General features: G+C 44.4%; 2 protein-coding genes and 1 long non-coding RNA gene across 4 annotated transcripts in view; 2 read left to right on the top strand and 1 right to left on the bottom strand.

Moving 5' to 3' along the window:
- Positions 1-12,813, top strand: part of NUP133 (nucleoporin 133) — a 59,116-nt gene extending 46,303 nt beyond the window's left edge. The window contains exons 22-26 of the mRNA XM_045783365.2: positions 1,735-1,853; positions 3,032-3,112; positions 3,863-3,927; positions 5,843-5,931; positions 10,140-12,813. Of these exons, the coding sequence (XP_045639321.1) occupies positions 1,735-1,853; positions 3,032-3,112; positions 3,863-3,927; positions 5,843-5,931; positions 10,140-10,276 (491 nt within the window). The 3' untranslated portion in view covers positions 10,277-12,813. The remainder of the gene's footprint in view (positions 1-1,734; positions 1,854-3,031; positions 3,113-3,862; positions 3,928-5,842; positions 5,932-10,139) is intronic.
- A 2,021-nt stretch (positions 12,814-14,834) lies between these two features.
- On the bottom strand, positions 14,835-16,147 carry LOC123783028 (uncharacterized). Its single transcript, XR_006777100.1, has 3 exons — positions 16,076-16,147; positions 15,016-15,161; positions 14,835-14,944 (listed from the first exon to the last, which is right to left on the bottom strand). It is a non-coding gene; the product is annotated as an uncharacterized LOC123783028 (long non-coding RNA).
- A 51-nt stretch (positions 16,148-16,198) lies between these two features.
- ACTA1 (actin alpha 1, skeletal muscle) lies at positions 16,199-19,162 on the top strand. 2 transcript variants are annotated; one of them, XM_045783594.2, is made up of 7 exons: positions 16,199-16,348; positions 17,249-17,389; positions 17,496-17,820; positions 17,930-18,091; positions 18,188-18,379; positions 18,496-18,677; positions 18,761-19,162. In XM_045783594.2, exons 2-7 carry the CDS (start codon positions 17,261-17,263, stop codon positions 18,902-18,904), a joined length of 1,134 nt encoding a protein of 377 aa, XP_045639550.1. In that variant the 5' UTR covers positions 16,199-16,348; positions 17,249-17,260; the 3' UTR covers positions 18,905-19,162. The 2 variants fall into 2 exon arrangements, with proteins under 2 accessions (XP_045639550.1, XP_045639549.1); XM_045783593.2 differs by having other exon boundaries at positions 16,207-16,366.
- Positions 19,163-26,108: the final 6,946 nt, after the last annotated feature.

The following is a 26,108-nucleotide window of genomic DNA, read 5'->3' as shown; positions in this document are numbered from 1 at the left end:
ACTTCCATATAACTTAGGGAGGAAAGCAAATAGGTAGGTTGATAGGTAGATAAAGCAAAGATGGCAAAATGTTAATAGCAGGTAACTCTAGGTATACATTGTGCACTGTATTCTTTAAAACTTTCTGTAGGTTTGGAATTTTTCAAAATAAAAATTGGGGGGATCTTAGCTATGTGGTCGGGGGTAAAGTATATGCAAGTGTAGGTGTTTGGTTGTAGGTCTTAGCCACAGAGTCCAGCCTCCGAGGTTTGGATTCTAATTACACTGCCATGATTTGTTTTCTTCAAGGAGTGGGAATAGTGGAATTTGGATGGAAATTGGAGAGATCTGGTTTCTGTTGTTTTCTCCAGCTACTAGCTTTGGTACCTTGGATACCCTCAGAGCCTCAGTTCCTTGGTTATAAAATAGGTAGTTGTAAGGATTAGAGATACTGTTCCTTGAAGAAAATGTCTTACATATGTTAAGTACTTAATAAATCATAGGAATAGCATTTAACTTTTATTATTAAAATTATTTTTCACTCTTTAGGAGATTCTTCAGTCTTTTATTTTTAAGCACTATTAGTGCTTGTAGTTCTAGAGAAGGGTGTATATATTCTGCAAGGTTGGCTGATCGTCTGACATGGGAAGCCATATTTTAGCCTGGTCACCAGAGGTAGACCAAGTTAATCTAATCAAGGTTTTATTTCTTGCTCCCCCACCCACCAGAAATCCTTGGAACTCTGGTCATCATTTTGATTTGATCACTTCTTAACTTTCGCTTTCTTAACACAGTGGGAATGTTTTCAAGTGTCAGTAATTACCTACAGACTGTCATCAGTGTATCTGGTCATAGGGAGTAGATTTTTTAAAAATAACTTGCTTTTCTGGTTACATGAATAATTCCTTATGGAAATTTATAGATCACCAGGAAAAACACAACAAAAAAATAAATTGTCTATATAATCCCACTGCCTCAGAGATTACTACTGTTACTATTTTGTGTATCCTCCCAGTCTGTTTTTCTGGGTATGGAAATTGCACAAAAATGATTTGATTGTTATAAAATTAGGATCGTGTGGATGATGTCAGTTTTTGAGCATATTTGTGCTTTGGTCACTGTACTTTGCTGTGACCGCTGTGTTTATGAGGCTGCATGCAGTTTTCGATCCTTTTCCCCTACAGCCCAGCATACTTTCCTGGGCAAAGTCTGGGAATGGGCTGCAGCCTGGGTAGCTTATGGCAGGTAAGCCTCACCCTGTCACCTCATCCTGTCGAGATTACCGTTGCTAGTTAGGTTTGGTGCATAAACTTCCAGGATTTGTTTTTCAGGGAATATACTCATGGTGGCTTTTAAATAGATTATTTCCCTTAGTGAAAGATTATATTAGAAACTGTGGTGGGAGTTACTGAGTTACCATAAAATGGGACTGGGTAACCCCCAATTTGAGGGACTTGTATCTCAGGAAATCGCCATCTGTTCTACAGCTCCTTCAGGCAGTAGGGTGTATTTTCACAGCTCTTCTCTCCCCTCCTATTTCGGGTGACTGTGATTGTTTATATGATATGAATCAAACCATGAATATGTTTTAACATCAGAAATCAAAAGTTAGCAGAATTAATAACATTTTAAGTTCACCAAGTAGTGATGAGATTACCTTTAGAGATACTCCCCCTTTTTTTTTTTAATTTAGATTTGTTTTATGATAGAGTGGAAGAGTTTACTCAGCTCCCTGCCTCTCATTTTGAATTCTAGAAATGGCTGAGCAGGAGCGCTTTCTACTGCACCAGGAGACCCTGCCTGAGCAGCTGCTGGCGGAGAAACAGCTAAGTCTCAGTGCGATGCCAGTGTTGACTGCCCCTCAGCTCATCAGCGTGCGTGCTTTTCCCATCCTTGTACCATTCCTTAGTCTCAAAACAGCATCGGTATTTCTCGAGTCAGATGGTACAGTTTCTATGGGTAGTCATCTCCCCACTTCCTGTGTTTCTGGCAACTTCCCCCTTCTGCTAGAATAAGTTGTTAGGAGCTGCTCGAGAGCAGGGTGCACATTAGCAGAACGCAGGGGATCAGCCTCTGCTTCCCTGTAGATCTTCACCTGTTCCTAGAGATGCTCACGCAGGTGACCGGAAGAAAGTACTTGTATTTTCCTTTCCAGAAGAGGACACATATGTACCATGAGGTATAGTTCAGGCTCTTCCATAAGAAAAATGGTTTAAGGAACTGTATTTACATAGCCTATAAGTACCGTCCTCACCCTTTTCCTCTGGGACATAACACATTCCTAAGGACATAGCTAGATTATGGGCTGCAACCTGGGTAGGATACTTTTGTCAAGTACACTTGTAGTCTTAATTCTGTTTCTCTCTTTGCCTTTCAAATGCAAGAGCAATGTAAGATCACTTTGAATTTGCTCTAATTTTATTAAAAAGATGACAATTCAAAAACTTCAGTATTTTAGCCATTACCAATAACAGATCTGCTATAACTGAGCTCACAACAACCTCTCCTTATATAGCATATTGCAAAGAATATGCTCAAAAGAATACTGAAGTAAAGGGGCGCCTGGGTGGCTCAGTCGTTGGGCGTCTGCCTTTGGCTCAGGGCGTGATCCCGGCGTTCTGGGATTGAGCCCCACATCGGGCTCCTCTGCTGGGAACCTGCTTCTTCCTCTCCCACTCCCCCTGCTTGTGTTCCCTCTCTCACTGGCTGTCTCTCTCTCTGTCAAATAAATAAATAAAATCTTTATAAAAAAAAAGAATACTGAAATATGTATACTATCTTGAACCTAAGAATATAAATTTACTGACATCTTAAAAGTGTATAGACCAAGATATGCAAATTAATTACTGTTGGGCATAGGCACATTTTGAAAGCCAGTTTATTACGAGGATAGATGGAGTGTGGTTTCCAAAGATGATAGCTTTCTTACTATAAAATAAAAATACCTGTGACTTACTTGAAGGACAGAATGACATATTTCTCCATAAATTTCTCTAGTCTTGGTTATATAACTACTTAAAATAATCCTCAACCTTCTTTGAACTTGCCATAGCTGTATATCTGTGAAGAGAACAGAAGAGCTAATGAATATGATTTCAAGAAAGCTTTGGACTTGCTGGAATATATTGATGAGGTAAGTAAAATCCCTTGAGACGATCACAGGCACATACCACAATTTATAAATTTGGTTTTCTGTAGGACTGAATACATAGAAAAAGAGAAAATCAATTTAGCCAGTCGTGACAATGTGTTAATTTAGAAAGATTATCTGGTTCAGCTATTCCTAACTCTTGGAATGTGTATAGCTCTTTAGAAAAGCTGTCAGGAGATTCCCTTTACTGATAATTCTCACACATTCCCAGATGTCTTTTTCTGTGAATGAATAAAAAACACCGCTTTTCAGAAACTTGAGGGTTTTTTTCTCTTTCATTTATTAAGTCATTATTAGTTCCTCAGTCTGATATATTGCTTTATCAATTTATTCTTCACAGTATTCACCCTAAGAGTTGTTTCTCAGCCTTTTGGAGGAGGGGGGAGATTAGAATGACAATTCTGTAGGTTAAATAGTTGGCCCTGCAATTGAAAGTAGTTTGGTAGATTTAAAAAATATAGTATATTGGCTTTTATGTTACCTTGTTTAAAATTTTAACCCTTTCAAGCTTCCTGATAGAATCAGATTATCACAGAATAATCAGAAACTAATTCTCAGTTATTAGGCTTATTTTTCTGAGTATTCATGTCTTAAAGGAAATCTTTTGAAATTATGAGTTAAAGTAAATCAATCATATTTATGCAGAATTAGTTAACATAACTCAAATTTAAGCATGTATTTTTTTTTAATCAAGACTTAAGGGTTTTTTTGTTTGTTTGTTTTACTATAAAGGAGGAAGATGTAAATATAAATGATCTAAAACTGGAAATCCTTTGCAAAGCTCTTCAGAGAGATAAGTAAGTTCTCATAGCATGAACCTAAGTATGGTTTGAGAAAAGGACTCTTTAGGAAGATTACAATATCATATATCAAATGGTTTTATAACCTAATTGTATTATAACATAATTATAAAAATTTTAGTGCATGCATTAGTAATCTGAATTTTTCATTCAGTAATTAAAGAAGAGTTTAAGGACTTAGGACCATTGGTATAATTAATCTCTGCTTTTGATTTTATTTATTTGAGCGAGAGAGAGCGGGGGTGGGGTGCAGAGGGAGAGGGGGAGAAAGAGAATCTCAAGCAAGCTCCATGCCCATTGTGGAACCCAACGTGGAGCTCAATCACGACCCTGAGATCATGACCGGAGCCGAAATCAGGAGTCGGACACTTAACTGAGACACCCAGACACCCCTCTACTTTTGATTTTAAAATTTAGACTGTCAGTTTGCACAGAAATAATATATGTTTCTGATTTTCACAGAAGTAGGGCCAGTTCTGCCAAATAAGAAGCTGCATTTTGTTTTAAATAAAGTTTATTAGAGTATCCGTACTCTCTTGTAAGTTACTGAGACCTCTTTTTTACAGTCCTCTCCTTCCTGAGAAGGGAGAGTTCCATGGGAAATGTTGGCAAAGAAAGGTGGTGGCAGTGAAAGACTGAGAATAATTGTGGGGTTGAATTGTTTCTAGGGGAAGAATTTTAGAGAACATGACTTGAGTGCTAACACCCTTCTCTACTTACAATTTTCCTTTTTGTGTGGTGCTGAGAAATTGCAGAACTATTTTTACTAAGGCATTTCTTCCTCTGATCACTCCCAGATAGTTAAAATTGTTGTTCTGTTTGGTCTTGGAGGTCACTGTCTGAAGCGTCTAGCTCTGCCCACTTGATTCTCCTTCTTAATCTTAAAAAAAGTATGCTGTCATTTGACTGGAATTCCTTGTCATGGCTTCACATTTAAAAACGTTGAGGTATTGGGGCACCTGGGTGGCTCAGTCAGTGAAACGTCTGCCTTTGGCTCAGGTCATGATCTCTGGGTCCTGGGATTGAGCCCCATATTGGGCTCCCTGCTCAGCGGGGAGTCTGCTTCTCCCTCTCCCTCTGCCCCTCCCCCCCCTTAGGCACGCTCTCTTGCTCTCTCTCAAATAAATAAAATTTTAAAAACCTTTATGTTATTGTGGGATATATTCATTGATTACTACAAAGCAGTGGTTCTGTATGTGTGTATGTGTGTGTGTATGTGTTTCAGCAGTAGATAATTTCAACCAGATGAAGAAAACATACATTGTATTAGACCCTGGTTACCATTTTACTTTTATGAAAAGCAGAATATGTTACAATATATTGTAACTATTACCTGTGCTCTGAAGATCAAACTTTGGAGTCCTTACTAGATTTATTTATTTATAGAATTTTTTTGGGAAAGATGGCTCACTGCTTTGTTTTTGTGTGTGTGTGTGTGTGTGTGTGTGTGTGTGTGTGTGTGTGTGTTTTAAGATTTTATTTATTTGAGAGAGAGAGCCAGCAAGAGAGGGAACACAAGCAGGGGGAGTGGAAGAGGAAGAAGCAGGCTTCCAGTGGAGGAGCCTGACGCGGGGCTCGATCCCAGATCGCCGGGATCACGCCCTGAGCCGAAGGCAGAGGCTTAACGACTGAGTCACCCAGGCGCCCCTTGCTACTTTTTTTGACATCAAATACATATGGTTATGTTGAGTGAATAGCTACCGGAGTGTAGCATTTTGTATCTGATACAGAGACTAAGTATATTCAACATTCAAACCTCCCTCATTTAGATACTTTGAAACAGTCTCACAAAGTTCAAGATTCTCCACTGCTGGCATGAACAGCACAACAAAACTACAGTAGCAAAGAGAGGTCATTGATTTCAGATATGTCCATGATTTCATTTTCTTCTCATTGCAATTTTGTTTTCTAGCTGGTCCAGTTCAGATGGTAAGGATGATCCAATTGAAGTATCTAAAGACAGTATATTTGTGAAAATCTTACAGAAACTTTTGAAAGATGGTAAGTGGTTTGTTAATATTGGAAGTTATAGCATCAGTCCTCAGTTTTAGAAAACTGAGAATAACGGGCATTTGCCAAGGTGTCAATGCCAGAGCAGTTTAAGATTAAACAGTATCATACTCAGATTTGTTTAAAATGAGGGAAGGTTTTTCTTCTTTCCTCTCCCAACTGGGGGAGTATGTGTCAAGATGAAGTCTCTGTCTGCATGGGTCCTGGTGGACTGCAGTGGCCAAAGTCTCCACGCTGACTCAGTTGGACAACAAATGGATTCAAATGTTGGTTGTTACACCAAAAATCTGTATGATGGAACTAACCATTTCCTTTAATTTTCCGGTTAACTCTTGTGAAGATTGAAAACTTGAAATGACATATAAATGAGAAATAACTTTTTGATATATAACTGACCGTACTATACTGAATTACAAATTACAAAATCCTTTTACAAATCCATTTTGGACGTTAACACTCTAAAATTCATTTTAGGAACAAAATAAAAAGAAATAAGAGACTATGTTTTGTACCTGAAAGAGTGAGCAAAATTCCATTTGCTGATTGAGACACCAATTAGGTAAAGAAGCTTTTATGGATAAAATGCTTTTTCAAGGGGAATATGAAGCAGAGGATACAGATGACCCTTGAACAAGGTGTGGATGAGGGGCACTGACCCCCAACACAGTTGAAAATCCACATACAACTTTTGACTTCCTAAAAACTTCACTAATGTTAGCCTGCTATTGACCGGAAGCCTTACCAATAACATAGTTAACACATACTTTTCATGGTATTATATATTGTATTCTTACAATAAGGTAAATTAGAGAAAAGAAATTATTATTGAGAAATACATTTACAGTACTGTACCGTATCGAAAAAATTTGCGGGTATGTGGACCCATGCAGTTCAAACCTGTGTTGTTCAAGGATCCACTGTATTTACTTTCACCTTTTTTTTTTCATATTACTGGGAGCTTAATATGTGGAGAGTGTTACACTAGAGATGAGCAGTTTTGCACATTTTATACATGTGTGGCTCATATTTATTATAGAATGCTCTATCAAAATGTGTCATATTAAATTCAGGCAATGTGCAAAATAGGCTTAGTGTTTACAATCTTCTGCAAATATAAGGATACTCTATTTTATACTAAATGGAAAAAATACACAGTGGTAAGTTATTGTAAATTCAGTCCCTCTAAATGGATAGGACTTTTATCCATCATACTGATATTTACACACATTCAAAAGTTTTCTGTACATATATATGCAAGATATATTATTTGATCTACATAAAACATGACAAAGCCAGTGCCTGGTACATAGTAGTCACTCAAGAGACATTTGTCCTTTGAATGCCTACAAGTATTTTGCAGACTTATAGCCCCAACTCCTCTATAATGGATTGTATTCTGCAGTCTTCTGTTTTAGAATTGCTGGCTTAACCAGGGCACGTGAAGGGGGACCCTTAGGAAAGTAGTGTGAAATGAACCACCCCCACCAGTATTCTGAGGTGAAACAAGCAAAGTCTCAGCCTTTGCGTGTTGGAACTTTTGTTTTACAGCCCATCTGCAATGGTCTCTTAGCATTACTTTTCAGATTTTTAGTCTCCTTTTGTAAGTGATCCAATGAAAATGTAATTCTCTGACTAGATTACTTGAAACTTGCTCAGAGTTGATCTGGACTTCTATTTTGAAAAAGGGATACTTGATCATCCTACCATGACACATTTAATAGTGCATTCTTTTTCAAAGATGAGCAAATAACACAAATGTCAATTAAGCCTTTTCATTGTCACAAAATAAATAAAAATCAAAAATGAAATAATGAAAGGATATAGCAAAGGAACCTGTCTTTTGTTTGAAAGTATCTTTGAAATACTTGAAATTCAGAAAGAACTGAAATGCACCTATAAGACTTTCTCTTTTCTGTATTTGGAAACGAAGAAATAACTGGTTATGGTTGATTGCTCTGTACTGCTGGAGAGATTTTCCATTTGAGCCTAATTATTAGAAAGCATTTGGACCCAAATCTGATGCTTTCCATGAAGTTTTGTCTCATAAAAGTGCCACAGGATTGAATTGTGGCTAATTAATGTGTTTAGTGCTGTTTAAAGATGACTTTGCTATTTTTGTTATTCTTAGATTATAAATCATAGATGAACAACAGGAATGGAAAGTTGTGATTTTTACAGAAAAAATTATTAAATTATGACCAAAAGACAAAAACAAGTAGAAACTATTTTTTTTTTTTTTTAAGATTTATTTATTTGACAGAGATAGAGACAGCCAGCAAGAGAGGGAACACAAGCAGGGGGAGTGGGAGAGGAAGAAGCAGGCTCACAGCGGAGGAGCCTGATGTGGGGCTCGATCCCAGAACGCCGGGACCATGCCCTGAGCCGAAGGCAGACACTTAACCGCTGTGCCACCCAGGTGCCCCAAGTAGAAACTATTATATAAATAAATAAACATATATACCCAAATGAAAGGCATATATACTTATTATAACAAGAAGTTAAAAGACATTTATTTTTGGAACTTTTTAATAATATAGTTACTATATACAATAGTGAATGTTTTTAAAGGTTAGATCCTGAAGGTAGAGAGAGCCTCATATTTCGTAAGCTCTGGCAGCCAACAATTCAGCTTGTGGAAAGAATTCATCCTACAGATACATTTAACTTACCCACATGGAGCTTTTCAGTTTGCTTTTATATATTATTGAGGTACATTATACACACAAAATACACATATTGTTACATGGGCTTTAAATTTTTTTCTAATTAGTTACCAGCATTGAATAGTTGAGAAGGGTTCTTACAAAAGTCTTACTTTCTTAATTCTCTTAAGAATCAAAATATTGGGACGCCTGGGTGGCTCAGTCATTAGGCGTCTGCCATCGGCTCAAGGCATGATCCTGGCGATCTGGGATCGAGCCCCACATCAGGCTCCTCCGCTGGGAGCCTGCTTCTTCCTCTCCCACTCCCCCTGCTTGTGTTCCCTCTCTCGCTGGCTGTCTCTGTCAAATAAATAAATAAAATCTTAAAAAAAAAAAAAAAAGAATCAAAATATTGGCCTAAACTGGACTGAAATATTGTCCTGGCAACAGTCAACGATCTAATGAGTGCTGCCCCCTTTGGGTAAGGCATTGGCTCTTAAGTTTACCAAGATGGCCTAGACCACCTTCCTCATACCACCGGCAGAGTTTCGACCCCTGCTGTGAAGAAAGAAATCCATCAAATAGTAGTTCTAAGCAGAGGGCATGCACGATAAAAATAGAAGCCAGATAAGATGTTAATGTTTTTTAGAAATTTTTAGAAATTAATGCATTTTCACAAGTGTAGTGCTGTTTTACAGACAAAAAGTCTCTATTGAAACTATTTCAGTTGTAATAAATGATCTTTAATTATTTGGATTTATACTCCTAACATTTATTAACCCAGATTTTTATTATGTAACAGTGAAGTACAAAAAATGGTGCTAGGCACTTTGAAGGTATTGAAAAAAAAACAGTATTTGATTTTGAGAACCTTATGCTAACAAATTATAAAATATTGTCTTATTAATTGAAAATTTTTTTCCAGTTTTATCAAGTGAGAAAATCGTACATACCTTTTTGTAACTACACAGATCCTAATTCCAGCAGTTGCGTTTCATCGGTGCTCATTGGCTTTCCAGCTTGATAGAGTTCTAATGAAGAAATGATTCTTCACCTGTCTCATTTCAGACTGTAATGTCTTTTGAGACACTGGAGCTAGCTTTCATGATCCTATTCTACTAAGTTATTTCCCTGTATATATAATTGGATATATATATCTAATATATGTAATTGTTGAAATACTTGAATAATTATATATTATATATTTGTTTGAAATACTTGTTTTCAGGTGATTATTAGTTAAAAACCTCCACACTGAAGAAATGACTTCAGCTGTGGAGAAAAATGAAAGTACTTTAATCAGACTTTAATCAGATTGGCTGTTTTGACCACTAGGGGGGAAAAAACACTCAAGCAACCTCTTCTAAGTAAAGAATGTCCTGTTGTTAGACCTGCAAGCATGTTTGACAGTGGAAGGAATTTAGAACAGAGTATTTCCCAATAGGGGAGGGACATCATATTTTAAATAGGAGCACAGATGTTGTTATCATTCATCATCTTCATTCTTTTGGGAGTTTTATGAAAATGAAAAAGGACTGTTGGTGTTTGTGTTGATAGGCATTCAGCTCAGCGAGTACCTGCCAGAGGTGAGAGACCTCCTGCAAGCAGACCAGCTGGGAAGCCTGAAGTCTAATCCTTACTTTGAGTTTGTTTTGAAAGCAAACTATGAATATTATGTTCTGGGACAAATGTAACTTTTTCTAAAAATGATCACTCTTCCTGAAAATTTGTGTAAGCGTGTTCTTATAAAAATCTTGGCCTTAAACATCGAAAAATGTGCACATGTATTGCTGAATTTTGTGTACTTTATTTGAAAGCTGCTGCAAAACAGCTGTGTGACTGTGGTTTTGGGTTTTTGTTACAAGATATTTTCTCTCCTCCCTTTTCCATCTAAAAGGTATCACTTGTTATTTCCACGCTCGCTGCCCTTTCTCTTCTCATTCTGTCAGGGGTTCTGGAGTTCTTACTCTGGTTCTGGCTGCTTATATGCACAAATCACTTCTCGGCCTCAGTTTCTGTAACTCTCAACATGACAGGATTGCACTGATTGTCTCTGAAATGGCTGTAACTCTGCACTGAAGAGAATCTGGAGTATTTGGTGTCTGTTTTGGGTTTGGGCTAGCGGGAGATACGTAGTAACATGATGTCAGATTTGTTGTCTTGCTGTAGGACTAAAGACTAAACAAGCCATGATTCATGTGAGCTTGAGAACTGATTAATTCATTGTGAATATATTAAACATTTCTACATAAATAATAGAGTATTAGTGAGAGATGTGAATAAGACCCTTAAGTGTTTTCTAACCTATCTGTAAGTTACCATATAATAAGTTTATTGTATTAATGTTAGTTACAATTTTTCAGGATGGGGATTCAATTAGCTTCATGTATTTTCAAGGTGATTACCACAGTCTAATGTAAAGCATGTGTTACACTAGAAGCCATTATGGGTTTTCTTAATATGACATCTGATTTTTTTTTTTTTTAAGAGTTTTTTTTTGTTGTTTTGTTTTTTTCTGACATAGATAGACACAGCCAGCGAGAGAGGGAACACAAGCAGGGGGAGTGGGAGAGGAAGAAGCAGGCTTCCAGCGGAGGAGCCTGATGTGGGGCTCGATCCCAGAATGCCGGGATCACGCCCTGAGCTGAAGGCAGACGCTTAAGGACTGAACCACCCAGGCGCCCCAACAATAACGTGTTTTTGAAAGTGAGCAGCCAGCTTTGTGTGCTGGTATGTTTTAAGAATTTGTGAATATGGGGCACCTGGGTGGGTCAGTTGGTTAAGTATCTGCCTTCGGCTCAGGTCATGATCTCAGGGTCCTGGGATCGAACCCCGCATGGTGGGGGGGGGGGTCCCTGCTCAGCGGGGAGTCTCCTTCTCCTGCCTCTCCCCCTGCTTGTGCGCTCTCTGTCTCTCCCTCTCAGATGAATTTAAAAAAGCGTGCGTGGGTCAAGGATGAAGGCAGAACTGGAGGTGCACGTAGGGGACTTGCTGAACCCCCCCAGTGAGGTAAAAGGCTCCTGCTACCCTCCGTTGTAGGGATTTCATTTTTGAAGAAAACTTCACAACTGGATTGTTTCTTTTACTTTGGCGTCTGAATCAGAGTCCGGCAGTGTATCGCCCACAGGCACACGAGGCTGCTGGTAGACTGTGCAGCACATTTCTCCTTGGAGGCCGATTGCTTTCTCTGAGAACAGAAACGGAAGGAAAGCCACACCATAATGTCAGATTCCCTTCGTAATCTGTTGTAATCCAGCATATTTGTACATGTTGAGTTTGGTAACTACAGAAATATTAATGTAGTCCCACCTGCGTATTCCTAGACCTTTAATTTGGAGAATGCATGTATTTGAGAGAGAGTATGAGTGGGGGAGGAGCAGAGGGACAAGCAGACCCCCCCCAATGAGCAGGGATCCCAACACACGGGGCTCAGTCCCAGGACCCTGGGATCATGACCTGAGCCAAAGGCAGACAGTTAACAGCCACCCAGGTGCCCTAATTAATTCTAAAATTTAAAAAAACACAAACAAAAAAACCTGTAGAAAATGCGAAACCTATTTTTTAAAAATGTGGAAGAAGATAAAGCCCTGTAATCCCACCAGCTAGAAATAGCTTCAGTTTAAAATGTATCTTAGGGCCATCCGGCTGGCTCAGTTGGAAGAGTATGCAACTCTTGATGTCAGAGTCATGAGTTCGAGCCCCATGTTGGGTGTAGAGATTCCTTAAATAAACTTTTAAAAAGTGCCATGTATCTTGGACTGTTTGGGATTGTGCACACTGTTCTGTAACCTGGTGTATGTTGTGAGCGTCTCCACGTATCCTTAATCCAGTGTTTCCCAGTTTTTTTCCCATTGTCATTCCTGAGAACTCGACACAGTTTTGCCCTAATCATTCCACCCCATCCCCCCCGAAAGTGTAATACTGCAGCTATTCTGTATATTTTGTTTATGTGCTTTGCTTCTGGAGGCCACAAATCATTGTAATATCTAACTTAAGATTTTTTTCACACCCTCAAGAAACACTCCACCCCCTTCAAAAATGCATGTCTTCACGATTCTTCAAGATACAATTTTTTAATGACCGTGTGGCTGTGCCGTGCTTTATTTAATTGTTCTCTGCCTCCTTGATGATCTGAACACTTGAATTAATCGTTTTGATTTGGGTTTGGGTTGGGTTTTTTAATTTATTTTTGCCATTTTAGATAATACTAGAATAAATTTTTGTACAAAAATCTGTGTGCACTCCAAATTCCTATAAAATTACATGACTTCCTGTTCAGTTTGTGATGATGTTGACATGTTTAGCAAACAGTCTAATAATTTCAAATGTCCTTTGCTCTCCTCTTCTACCGTCTCACCCCCTCACCTCCTCCGAACACTCGGAAGAAAGATACTGTGCTATTTATTGAGTGTTTATGTCCCAGGCACTTACCTACTTTTAATCTTCACGTCAGTGTTAAGGAGTAGGTAGTGTCCTCAGTTGAGAATATGGAGTCTTTCTTGAAGTGAGCTATCCAAGGTCACATAGCCAGTCAGAAGGGGAGGAGGGCACACCCAGAAATACTGCACTGCAAAGTGCAAGCTTTTAACCCACTTATTATGCTGGACATGAGGAGGTAGTAGGGTGGGGGCCAGAGGGCTGACGGCTCCAGTGGAATGATTAGGCCCATAGAGATGGCCAAGGCAGAAGCCATGACTCCATTGCAGGATGTCTTTGTCCCTTCGTTGGAAAAGATCCCTTAAGGATCTGTTATGTTTCCAGGACCAAACCAAGTGTTGGGGAGGATTAAAGGAAGGTAGAAAGCAGTTCCCACCCTGCCCTGACTACTCCTGGTGGGAGAGAGAGTCACCCAAGCCCCAGCTGTGAGACCTGGGAGTGTGGTCTAGCTCATTGAGCCTTGCTGTTCTGATTCTTAAAACTGAATGACTAGTACCTATCTTATTTACCTCCGAATAGTTAAAAGCCTACATGCTTTTAACAATATGAAAGCATAAAAAGTGTTTTATGAATTCATATTTGTGATTTTTTTTTTTTGAGAGAGAGAGAGAAGAAGCAGGGGGAAGGAGCAGACTCGCTGCCGAGCAGGGAGCCTGACACAGGGCTCGATCCCAGGTCCCCAAGACCATGACCTGAGCCGAAGGTGCCCCTGAATTCATATTTGAATTGATAGGAAACGATAGAAGGCTTAGACCCAGCGAGAGTGGGGCATACAGGCTTGTGAGGAGCTCAGGGTATAGGGCTGCGGAGGAGGAAGCTGTGAACCCACAGCCGAGTAGCGGCACAAGGTGTCAGAGTTGCAGCAGCTACGCTGCACCTGAAAACTTAGAAGCAGGCACTGTCTCTCGAGCATACCCTACATGGCCGAGCTTTACTTCGTGATAGTTCTCAAAAGGGTATGCAGGCAGTCACCCGCTTATCAGGCAAGAGCCGGGCACTGGTGTGTTCCCCAAAAGTGTACATGTATGGAGATAGTTTTTCCACTCGCCCGTTAGGTCTGTTCCCTAGGCCAATGAGAATTCAACAAGACCAGAATGGACTGGGTGGCCCCATAGTGACCTGTCAGAGACTATTTAAACAGCCCCAACCGTGGGCAGAAAGCAGCTGTCTGGCCCGGGTTCTCAGCGTCCCGTACCCCCGCCCAAGATTTGCGGTACTAGCCAGTCTCTTTCCTCCTGAGGGTTTTCTTGTGTGTTTGAAGCTCAGACTCTGAGCTTAGAAAAGCTTGCTATAGAAGAGAGGGACTGCAGTGAGCAGGAGTTTTGGAAAATATTGACAACCCCGTTCCCCTTTAAAATATCAAATTCTTAGGTGTTCTTCCTACTTTCTGGCCAAAATTTACGCTTTTCCCTTTATATTGTACCTATAGTGCATTTGCCAGTTGATTTTTTTTCTAGTCTCTTCACTACCCACTGACAGCAGGACATGAGGTATTAAAAATGAAATGTAGTTTAGTCACTCATTCTCTAAAATAATTGAAAAAGCTAAATGCAAGACCACAGTAGCTTTTAGCTGACCCTTCACACTCACTACGTAAGCCCCGTACTAAACCAAACTGCTCTTTAATTGGCTGATGGTTTTAGGAAGAGCCACCATGATGTGGGCTACCCAGCAGGGTTTCATGTGCGTCTATGCCCCTCCTCCAGAGATTCCACACCTGTCCCAGCTGTCCAGTTCCACTACCAAATGTGAATTGCAACTATTTTGGGAACACTTAAGCACATCAGAAAAATGAATGATTCCATTTTATTTGTACCACGTCACTGATGTACCCCCTCAAAGCATGTCACTGAGTTCATCACAGAAAACCGTGTCTCCTTGTGCCTTCTACGGCGGGCTTAGGACTGCGCGTGCTCCCCCAGCCCCTGCCAAAAAAAGAGAAAATGTGAGACCGGCACCAACTGGATAACCTCCTCTGACCCTCACTCCACCTTACCATAAGTAGATCCAAATCCTTCTAGAAAATTTGAAAGGCATATCCCCATGTATCAGTGGTATAAATAGAACGGCTTCAGCAGCCCCTGGGATGGTGACTCTCCAAGGTGGACTGGAAGCGGCCTGGCCTTGGCGAGGCATCACCCTCTAAATATAAAGATGAGTTCGTTCAGCCTTTGCAGAAGGAAAAATTGTTACCCATCCTAGAGTGCAATGTCCTTGTCCTCTCTACTGGGAGGAAGGTCGGGCAAGGTTTCATTTAGTAAGGGCGCTTCACCCATTCCACCACTGGGTCGTGGGTGGTGACCCTTGCCTTTCAGTCCCAGGACAGGGACACTCTTAGCCCCACTAACGACCCCACCAGGTCAGTCCGGGAGAAAGAGAACACCCCCCAAATTCACTCCCTTCATGAACGTCCGGGTGCGCTGCGCGTCACAGGCGAACAGTCCGGGTGCCCTGGCTTTGCGCCTGGCGCTGCCAGAGCCGCCGACCCGGGCTGTCCCCGGGAGCCCTGCGCCTCCTCCTCCTCCTCCCCGCCTCTCGGGCCTCTCGTCCCGCCGCCAGTTGTCTGGCCCGCGACAGCTGCGCGCCCTCCCGCCGCCGGTGGCCCTCTCCGCGGTGGGGGCGGGGGCCGACTTGGGTCAGCCCTGTGAATTGGGTAGTTCAGGGGTGGAGAGGGAGAAATGAAGTTCACTGGCGGGGGACGGTCTCCTTCCTCCGCTTCCTGGGACACCGTGTGACTGCTCCCCCGTCTTGTCCCACCACTGGGACACGGTTCCCTCCTCCCTGTAGCCGCGCGTGGGGTTTTGGGGATCTGAGTAAACCCAAAGAAGGGTTGAAATGTGGGAGGCACCCTTCCGAGCGCCCAGTGCGAGCAGAGCGGACCGGGTGGAGAGGCCTTTCAGACAGGTGCAGCTCCGGGAGCGCAGGCGCACACTCGCACCCACTGGCGCGCGCGGTGACCCTCGCCCCACCCCATCCCCTCCGGCGGGCAACTGGGCCGGGTCGGGAGGGGCCGACCAGCCGGGGAGACTCTCCATATACGGCCCGGCCCGCGTTACCTGGGCTTGGGCCAGGCCGCTCCTTCTTTGGTCAGCGCAGGGGACCCGGGCGGGGGCCCAGGCCGCGAGTCGGCTGGGGGAGGGGGCTCTAGTGCCCAACACCCAAATATGGCTCGAGAAGGGGAGCGACATTCCTGCGGGGCGGCGCGGGGGGGACGCCCGCGGGCTATATAAAACCTGAGCGCGAGGACCAGCGGCCACCGCAGCGGACAGCGCCGAGAGAAGCCTCGCTTCCCTCCCGCGGCGACCGGGGCCCGAGCCGGAGAGCAGCAGGTGTAGCCACCCGCCCAGGTAGGGCGGGAGTGGGGGAGGGGACCGGGGACAGGAGAACAATAGGACAGGGGGACAAGGTGACAGGGTACCACCGAGGGGAGCCTGGAGAACTCAGGGGTAGAACCCAACCGACTCATTTGATCAGCTCCAAGGCCTACTTTCTGCCCCCTGCATCTGGGTCCTCAGAGCCACATGCGCTTTATAGAGGAGTCACGACACAATCAGTTTTTGGAAACGTCTCCAAACTTATCCCCAGCCCCTTTGGGCTCCGCTACCTGGCGTTTAGTGTGTGCCAGGTAGATTAAAAGTTTTGCTTTCGTCGTCCCAAGGGCAATAACCTCCCAACGAAGGACAGAGCCGAAGAGTAGCAGGGGCCACAATTCTCTGGGTTGGCCATCAGGCGAAAAGGTGCCTCTGTTCTGAGCCTGGAATGTCAGGAGGGTCGGGAATGGGCCACTCCTTCTTGTATGGAGCACCAAAGCCCCTCCCACGGGCAGGTCCTTGCACCCGTATGCGTGCCCAGCGAGCAGGTATCGCCGGTCCTCACCTCCTAGGTGAGGCCGCCTAGGCGCAGAGAGAGTGGGCGCCAGCGCCTGGCTCCTGCCGCGGGGAGCCTGCAGCGAAGGCAGAGAAGTCTCGGCGGACCCTGTGCTGGGGTTCCCGGGGTGGAGAAATTCTCCTTGTGGTCGCGACGATCCTGTGCCCCTCTCCCCGTCGCAGCGCAGCCCTGAGCCTGGGGAGCGAGGCTCGGGACGGGTCCCTTCGGCTGCTCCCTTGCCGGTTGAGCGCGGATCCGGGCTGGGGGTGTCCGTCGGTCCCCAGGAAGGGAGGGCTCTCGGGCCAGCGGGGCCTCCTGTGCTGACGCGCCGTGTGTCTCCACGGCCTTCCTGTCCTTTGCAGAAATCAGACACCATGTGTGACGAAGACGAGACCACCGCCCTCGTGTGCGACAATGGCTCCGGCCTGGTGAAAGCCGGCTTCGCCGGCGACGACGCCCCTAGGGCCGTGTTCCCTTCCATCGTGGGCCGCCCTCGCCACCAGGTCAGGCTGCCGCCCGGCGGAGGGCTCCGGGCCGGGGTCCCCGTGGAGCCAGGCCCCGTGTCACTCTGAGCCGCGGTAACGTGGGCGTGGTGTCTCCGCTCCGCAGGGCGTCATGGTGGGTATGGGCCAGAAAGATTCCTACGTGGGCGACGAGGCTCAGAGCAAGAGAGGTATCCTGACCCTGAAGTACCCCATCGAGCACGGCATCATCACCAACTGGGACGACATGGAGAAGATCTGGCACCACACCTTCTACAACGAGCTCCGCGTGGCCCCCGAGGAGCACCCCACCCTGCTCACCGAGGCCCCCCTCAACCCCAAGGCCAACCGCGAGAAGATGACCCAGATCATGTTTGAGACCTTCAACGTGCCCGCCATGTACGTGGCCATCCAGGCCGTGCTGTCCCTCTACGCCTCCGGCCGTACCACCGGTGAGTGCGCGCGGCCCCGGCCCCACCCCCCGCTCCCGCTTGCCGCCGGCGCCGGCCGACTGGCGCCCGCTCACTCCCCGCCGTGTCCCCCGCCCTGCCCCACGCGCAGGCATCGTGCTCGATTCTGGCGACGGCGTCACCCACAACGTGCCCATCTATGAGGGCTACGCCCTGCCGCACGCCATCATGCGCCTGGACCTGGCCGGCCGCGACCTCACCGACTACCTGATGAAGATCCTTACTGAGCGTGGCTACTCCTTCGTGACCACAGGTGCGCGGCGCTCCGGGCACCCCGGGCGTGCTGGGTGGCGCGCGGGCCCCGGGGCCCTACACTGAGCGCTCTTCTCCTGCCCCTGCCCCCCCACAGCTGAGCGCGAGATCGTGCGCGACATCAAAGAGAAGCTGTGCTACGTGGCCCTGGACTTCGAGAACGAGATGGCCACGGCCGCCTCCTCCTCCTCCCTGGAGAAGAGCTACGAGCTGCCTGATGGTCAGGTCATCACCATCGGTAACGAGCGCTTCCGCTGCCCGGAGACGCTCTTCCAGCCCTCCTTCATCGGTGAGTCCCGCTCGCCGGCCTCCCCGGGAGCCCTGGGACAGCGCCCGTCCCCGCGCGTCCCCGCCCGTCCCCCGGGTCGCCCCCCGCCGGCTCACGCTCCTCCCTGCGGCCCCCAGGCATGGAGTCGGCGGGCATCCATGAGACCACCTACAACAGCATCATGAAGTGCGACATCGACATCAGGAAGGACCTGTACGCCAACAACGTCATGTCGGGGGGCACCACCATGTACCCGGGTATCGCTGACCGCATGCAAAAGGAGATCACGGCGCTGGCCCCCAGCACCATGAAGATTAAGGTGGGCGGCGGCCCGCGCCCCTGCCCGCGCGTGGGCTCCGGGGGTGCGGTCTTCGCCCTCCTGACGCGCTCACTGTCTTACAGATCATCGCCCCACCTGAGCGCAAGTACTCGGTGTGGATCGGCGGCTCCATCCTGGCCTCGCTGTCCACCTTCCAGCAGATGTGGATCACCAAGCAGGAGTACGACGAGGCCGGCCCCTCCATCGTCCACCGCAAATGCTTCTAGACCCCATTCCACCAACAGCGCTCGAATTCTCCTCAGGACGACACATCTGCTCAGGTTGCAGGTGGCTGACCTCGAGTCACCGCGCAGCAACTTTGTCTCTAACAACTTGAGTTGCTGCCGCCGCAACCAGACGCAATGTTTATAACGTGTACATACATTAACTTATTTACCTCATTTTGTTATTTTTAAAACAAAGCCCTGTGGAAGGAAATGGAAAACTTGAAGCATTAAACTCAGCCATTCTGTCTGTTGCATAAAGTGTTTGTTGTGTTTATTTGCCGGGGGTGGGAAGTGGCGGGGGTGGGGGTGGGGGGACAGGAGAGGAAGGTGGGCCCCATCTTCTTGTGTCACTTTCCACAGTACTCGGAATGAGTGCTCTCCTTGCCACACCATTAGTTAAGTCTTCCCACGCTCACGGTTTCCCCCTCTGGATCAGATTCATTCCCAAACACTGGCAGGCCGGTCAAGGGCCCGACCTGGCCCTCCGGTGTGTGGTGAGGAACCCCTCCCTCTGCAGGGCGCTGCAGTGAGCAGCAGGCTCTAGGGTGGCCGCGGGGCCGGTGGCTCTGGTCAGCCGCAGGCATCGGGCGCTGTCCACGGTGCTGGAGCCCGAGAGCCGCTCCCTCTACCGCGGGTCCGGCACTCCCTTAAGGAAATCAGTATTCCCCCCCCCCCGCTTTTTTTAATAATATTTTTTTATTATATTATGTTAGTCACCATACAGTACATCCCTAGTTTTTGATGTAAAGTTCCATGTTTCATTACTTGCGTATAACACCCAGTGCTCCATGCAATACGTGCCCTCCTTAATACCCATCATCAGTCTATCCCATTCCTCCACCTCCCTCCCCTCTGAAGCCCTCAGTTTGTTTCCCAGAGTCCATAGTCTCTCATGGTTCATTCCCCCTTCTGTTTACCCCCCTTTCATTCTTCCCTTCCTTCTCCTACCAATCTTCCTATTTCTTATGTTCCATAAATGAGTGAAACCATATGATAATTGTCTTTCTCTGCTTGACTTATTTCACTTAGCATAATCTCCTCCAGTCCGGTCCATGTTGCTGCAAATGTTGGGTAATTGTTCTTTCTGATGGCTGAGTAATATTCCATTGTATATATGGACCACAACTTCTTAATCCAGTCATCTGTTGAAGGGCATCTCGGCTCCTTCCACAATTTAGCTATTGTGGACAATGCTGCTATGAACATTGGGGTGCATATGGCCCTTCTCTTCACTACGTCTGTATCTTTGGGGTAAATACCCAGTAGTGCAATGGCTGGATCATAGGGTAGCTCAATTTTTAACTTTTTAAGGGACCTCCACACTGATCTCCAAAGTGGCTGTACCAACTTGTATTCCCACCAACAATGTAGGAGGGATCCCCTTTCTCCACATCCTCTCCAATAATTGTTGTTTCTTGCCTTGTCAATTTTTGCCATTCTAACTGGCGTAAGGTGGTATCTCAATGTGATTTTGATTTGAATTTCCCTGATGGCTAATGATTTTCAACATTTTTTCTACTGAATCTTGAGATCTAACTGGAGGGGTTGTGTTCTGCATTTAATGAACCAGTTTTCTTTTTTTTTTTTTTTAAAGATTTCATTTATTTATTTGACAGAGATAGAGACAGCCAGTGAGAGAGGGAACACAAGCAGGGGGAGTGGGAGAGGAAGAAGCAGGCTCATAGCGGAGGAGCCTGATGTGGGGCTCGATCCCATAACGCCGGGATCACGCCCTGAGTCGAAGGCAGACGCTTAACCGCTGAGCCACCCAGGCGCCCCTAATGAACCAGTTTTCATTTGTAAGTGGAGACAATCACTTCTCTTCCAGACCGGGAAGTCCTTAGCTTCATGCCAAGGTGATGGTGGTATAAAAATGTGCCTCTTCCAGGGTGGGGCTGGGGAGGAGCATTGCACAGAGGTGGGAGCAGGGTGGGGAAGGACAGCGCCTGCTGGGCATGCACGGACACCCAGGGCAGCCCAGCAAGGGGGTGTCTGCAGGGAGTGGAGCTGAGACTGGCACTGGAAGAAGAAGGGTAAATAAGGGAGGAGGAACACCACCCCCGCCTTCCCACCACTGGCCATGTTCTAAAGTCACAAAACATACTAACAGAGGCAAATTTCTATGGGAGATCATAGTACCTACTTGTTTAAAAAACAGCTTAATGTTTTCTAGTCAAGATTAGCAAGGACAGTGGTACTTAAATAAAATAGATTCTGACTCAAAGAAGGTAATAAATTTTTTGAAAATAAGTTTATAAGTAGAATTAACAATATGCAATGTTATAGGCCACATAGCCACATGTTTATTCATTCTCTCCTTCTATGGCCTATTGAAAAGTTTCTGAACTCCTTGAGGCCTCTATGGTGGGAACACTGCCAAACCCAGATATCAAGAAAATCGGTAATTCAGTATAGAATTTAAAATTTTAATAAAGCAAGTCTATGATGCCATATGTTATTGCCCAATGAAGGGTGGATAAAAGTTAAAAATGGGCTGGGTTCTAGTCTCTCAGAGAAATCTAGGTTTTATTGATAATGACGTATACGTAGGCATATCTGAGCAAACCAAACCCACATACACACAGACTGAATAATTCACGTAGCCAGCAGCCTGGAAAAATGTCAGAGTTACATGAGTTAGCTAATGGCCATGGTAAGCGTTTTTTAACCAAAACCGAAAATCACTTAATTAAAATTTCAGTAAGGTATGTGAGGAGATAATGACCCATTTCTCCTGTGATCCTAATCACTACATGACTCATGGTCATTTGGAGCTCACAGAAGTTTTCAATATAATCTGGTAGCCTTTCCCTGTGCACTACCTTTGACACTGCTCTCCTACTGAAAATAATGTGCAAGTATTATTAATGCTGTGGTTTCACTGGAAATGTGCCAAATCTAAAAATTATTTTCCTTACTGACACTTCTCTAAAAACAACAACAACAACAAAACATCACACATTTTATTAGTGTTCTGTCATCTTTCCTGCTTTCCTATTAGTTATGAGTATAGGTATTTGGTAAATTGTATTACCTGTATTTGCCCTGGAAGAGGATGTTGGGTGTGGTATAGTAAAGAATGAGTCTTTTGAAAATGTGTATCTAGAGCATATACAAATGTTTGTGCTGCATGAGGGGAGAAATAACTGAGTCCAGCAGCTCTAAGAGTGTTTGTAGTTATAGGAATCACAAAGTCCCTGTGTCGTGGCAGTGGAGCGAATAATATTACTTCTGATTCCCCAACTGAACAGCAGTCTCAGAGAATCAATTTTTGGAGCTGTGAGAGAACTGAAAACAAAAAATTCCCCCCACCCATTGCTTATGGTGTGTTTCCTTAGACTTGGCAGTGGGACTCATCAGCGCTCTTATTTCCTTCTCACAAAAGCTTGTGAAGTTGCTACCAATTTGTTTTCATTAAATCTATATTACTAGCGTTCAGTTGAAGAAAGAAGGAATAGTGAAGAATATGAGAAGAGAGATGTGTCAGGATTAAAAAGAAGGATTAACGTTGAGTGGGAGAAATGAAACGATCCAGTACCACAGTCAACCCTAAGCTCTATCATTAAAACCTGTGGAAGTTCGAATTGGACCATGGACTATCAGGGTCCCTCCCAGCTGCATCTGTCCCCTGACCTATTATTCCAGATGTGGCAGAACCCACAAAAGGTTAATGAAATATTTTGTTGCCCATCTACCATTTACAGGGCGTACAGAGGGTAAGAAATGGTCCCAACCTTGAGAGTTTGGTGTCATGATCCCTAATATCGCTGGGCACTTATCCCTTGACTCTGATTACCACAAAGCGTGTCGGAGCTCCCGGAGGCAGGGCCCACTCTGCACTGTGACCGTCAAATGCTGTGGACACAGTGGCTGCTTTGTAGCCTGTTCAGCCACTTGCCACTCTGAGGCTGGCTTCTCTCCCATTGTTTTCTGACAAGGCTGGTAGGGTTCCAAATATGGGTTCTTATGGGGAAACACATCCTTCATTGTGCTCAAGAGGGTCTGCCCTGCCTCTGGTGTTGGGGACACAGAGTAGCACTGCCTCTTACCGGGCAGTGCCTCAGCCCCGAGGACTGGAGGCGGAAATGGGCTCGTGCCACAGACCCGCACTGCCGTGTGGGCATTTGTGTGGTCAGCTTACCTACCTGACTGCTTCCTTCTCCTCTTTGTCTCATTTCTGTCACTTTCATTTCCTTTCTGTCCTGTACTGTCCTTTGGAAGACATCCATTTCAGCACCGTTGATACGTCATAGTTCTTTTGAGTAATTACCATAAGCCGATGATCTGTCTCAAATGCAGCTGTCAGAAAAAAGCGGAGAAAGTCTGGCTTTGGTGGCGCTCTGTCTGGGTAGGCAGCACAGTAGGAACCACGGGATTCTGGGCCACCTGCCTCCTTGTCACCCACAGCCAGAGCCAGCTCCCAAGCCGTCATGGGCTGTACCTTCGAAGGTGGTTTAGGGAGGCAAAGGCAGCTGGAGGTTAGTCAGATGTGAATGAGGAACATGTTGGGCTTCACCAAGGGTGGTCCTGTCACACGGGAAGCTGGAGGACCTGTCACTGGGTGAAGGAGCCCCGAGCCCTCTGATTGACCCTGCCCCTCTTATCCGTTTCTTAATGGCTTCTCCTGATAATGAACAGTTTCTGAGAGCGATATGTGAGTGAGTCAAAGACAGATTGTGGAAGGTGAAAGGATGATGCCGGTGGTTCTCATGTGGGTCAGTAGCATCAGGATTGCCTTTTCGTCACTGCCCGTCACTGTGCAGAGTTGCTGGTTGCTAGAGCTGACCTCAGGAATGGCAGATTCTCTATGTCCTGGGCCAAGGGGCAACCCCAACACCCTTCGATCCTTATCCTACCACATCTTCAGTTCTTTCCTTCATGGCACCTATCTTAGGATCCTGTGGTTGTTGTAACAAATTACCACAAAGTAGGTGGCTTAAAACAACAGGAGTTAACTTTTTCACAGTTCTGGAGGCTACAAGTTCAAGATCACAGTTGTGGTGGGATTGGTGTCTTTTGGGGCCTCTCTCCTCGGCTTATAGATGGCCATCTTCTCCCTGGGTCTAAATCTTCCCCCTTCCCATGTCTGGGTCCAGATTTTCTCCTTATGGAACATCGGTCATGCTGGATTTAGTGCTCACCCTAATGACTTCATTTCAATTTAATTACCTCGTTAAAGACACTACCCCTGAATACAGTCTCATTCAGAGGCACTGGGTATTAGGATTTCAACATTTCAGCCCCAAACAGGGGGGCGGCAATTTGACCCACTATAGTACCTAAGAAGCCCTATAACAATTCATTTGTATTAACATTAACAATTCATTTTAATAGGTCATGCGTCTCTTATGTTAATATTGTGTCTATGCTATAGGAAGCACTTTCACATACATGAACTGATTTTAGCTCATAAGGTAGTTAAAATAGAGACTATTATGCTACTTTCATAAATGATAAGTGAGGCTTCAAGACTGAATGACTTGCCCAAGTTTATAAATTAGGAAAAGTGGTAGAGCGAAGACTTGGACCTGGAACTCTTGACTCTATTCTTTTATTTTCAACCTTTGTATGTCCTTATATTTTATATGTATTTCTTGTAAACAGCATATGATTAAATATCTGTAATTAAATCTTAATTAAATATGATTAAATAGCTGTAAATAAAAATTTACAGCTAGATAATTCTTTTAATTGAAACACTTGGACCATGTACATTTGGTGCAATCACTGACGTATTTGGGTTAAATCTACGATTTAACCAGTGGGGAGCCTGCCGTGGGGCTCAATCTCATGACCCTGAGTTTGTGACCTGAGCCAAAATCAAGAGTTGGACATCCAGGTGAGTGAGCCACCCAGGTGCCCCCATTCTATCTTTTTAAACCCCCAGATATTATCATTTGTTATACATCAGCCATGGCTTTAACCTCCTCAAGATATTGTAATTGTTTTATGCAGTTTAGATTTACTTGTATATTAACAATTTTCTTTGCCCATTTCTTCCTTTCTATGGATCCTTTCCAAGTGGGATCATTGTTTTTCTGCTTCAGCACACAGTCTTTAGGATTTTTTTCATGAGAATCTGTTGGTTGCAGTATCATTCAGTTTTTGTTTGTCTATGTATGTCTCTTTCTCCTTCATTCTTGAGAGAATTTTTTCCTGGATATAGAATTCCTGGTTGACAGTTACTTATTTCACCATATTGAAAATGACATTTCTTTACCTCCTGCGTGCACTGTTGCTGTTGAGGTGTCTACAGTCAGCCTGGTATTTCCCTCTCCCCACCTCTCAGGGGTTTTTTGTTTTTGTTTTTTGGGTTTTTTGTTGTTGTTGTTGTTGTTCTTTTTTTTTTTTTTAAGATTTCTCTTTGCCTTTGATATTCTGCAGTTTCTCTGAGATGTACCTAATTGTGGGTCTCTTTTTTACTTCTCTTGTTTGGAATTCATGAGCTTTTCGAATATGTGGATTGGTATCTTTTCAACAGGTTTGGGAAATTATCAGCCATTATGTCTTCAAATACTGCCTCCAGTCTCATGTTTTCTCTCCTTTCCTTCTGAAGAATTGACAAATTGGGCTTCACTAAGATTAAAATACCTGTTCATCAAAGGACATCATTAGAAAAATGAATAGTCAAGTCTAGTACTGGGAGAAAATATTTGCAAAACATACCTGACAAAGTCTTGGTATCCAGGCTACATAAAGAATCCCTACAATTCAATAACAGATAAAAATGCAGTAAAATGGACGAAATACTTTTGAACAGACTCTTCACAAAAGAAGATATGCAAATGGCCAATAAGATGAGCACATGATCATACTTGTTAGGATGGCTATTGTCAGAAACAAACAAACAAAGAGAACAGAATAACAAGTGTTGGAGAGAATGTGGAGAAATTGGAATTCTTGTGCATTGCTGGTAGTAAGGTAAAATGGTGGAGCCTTTGTGGAAAATAGCATGGAAATTCCTAAAAAAATTAAAGAGAGAAGATATGATCCAGCAATTCTACTTGTGGACACATACCCAAAGAAATACAAGCAGGGACTCAAAGAGGTATTTGCACAACCATGTTCACAAGAGCAGATTCACAATAATCAAAAGATGGAAGCAGCCCAAGTGTCCACTGATGGATGATTGGATAAACAAAATATGGTATATGTGTACAATGGAATATTATTCAACCTTAAAAGGGAAGGAAATTCTGACACA

Source organism: Ursus americanus, chromosome 6, assembly GCF_024610735.1.
Source record: "Ursus americanus isolate L20-20 chromosome 6, mUrsAme1.1.p, whole genome shotgun sequence".
Lineage (NCBI taxonomy): Eukaryota > Metazoa > Chordata > Mammalia > Carnivora > Ursidae > Ursus > Ursus americanus.
This window is presented reverse-complemented; position numbering and strand designations above follow the sequence as displayed.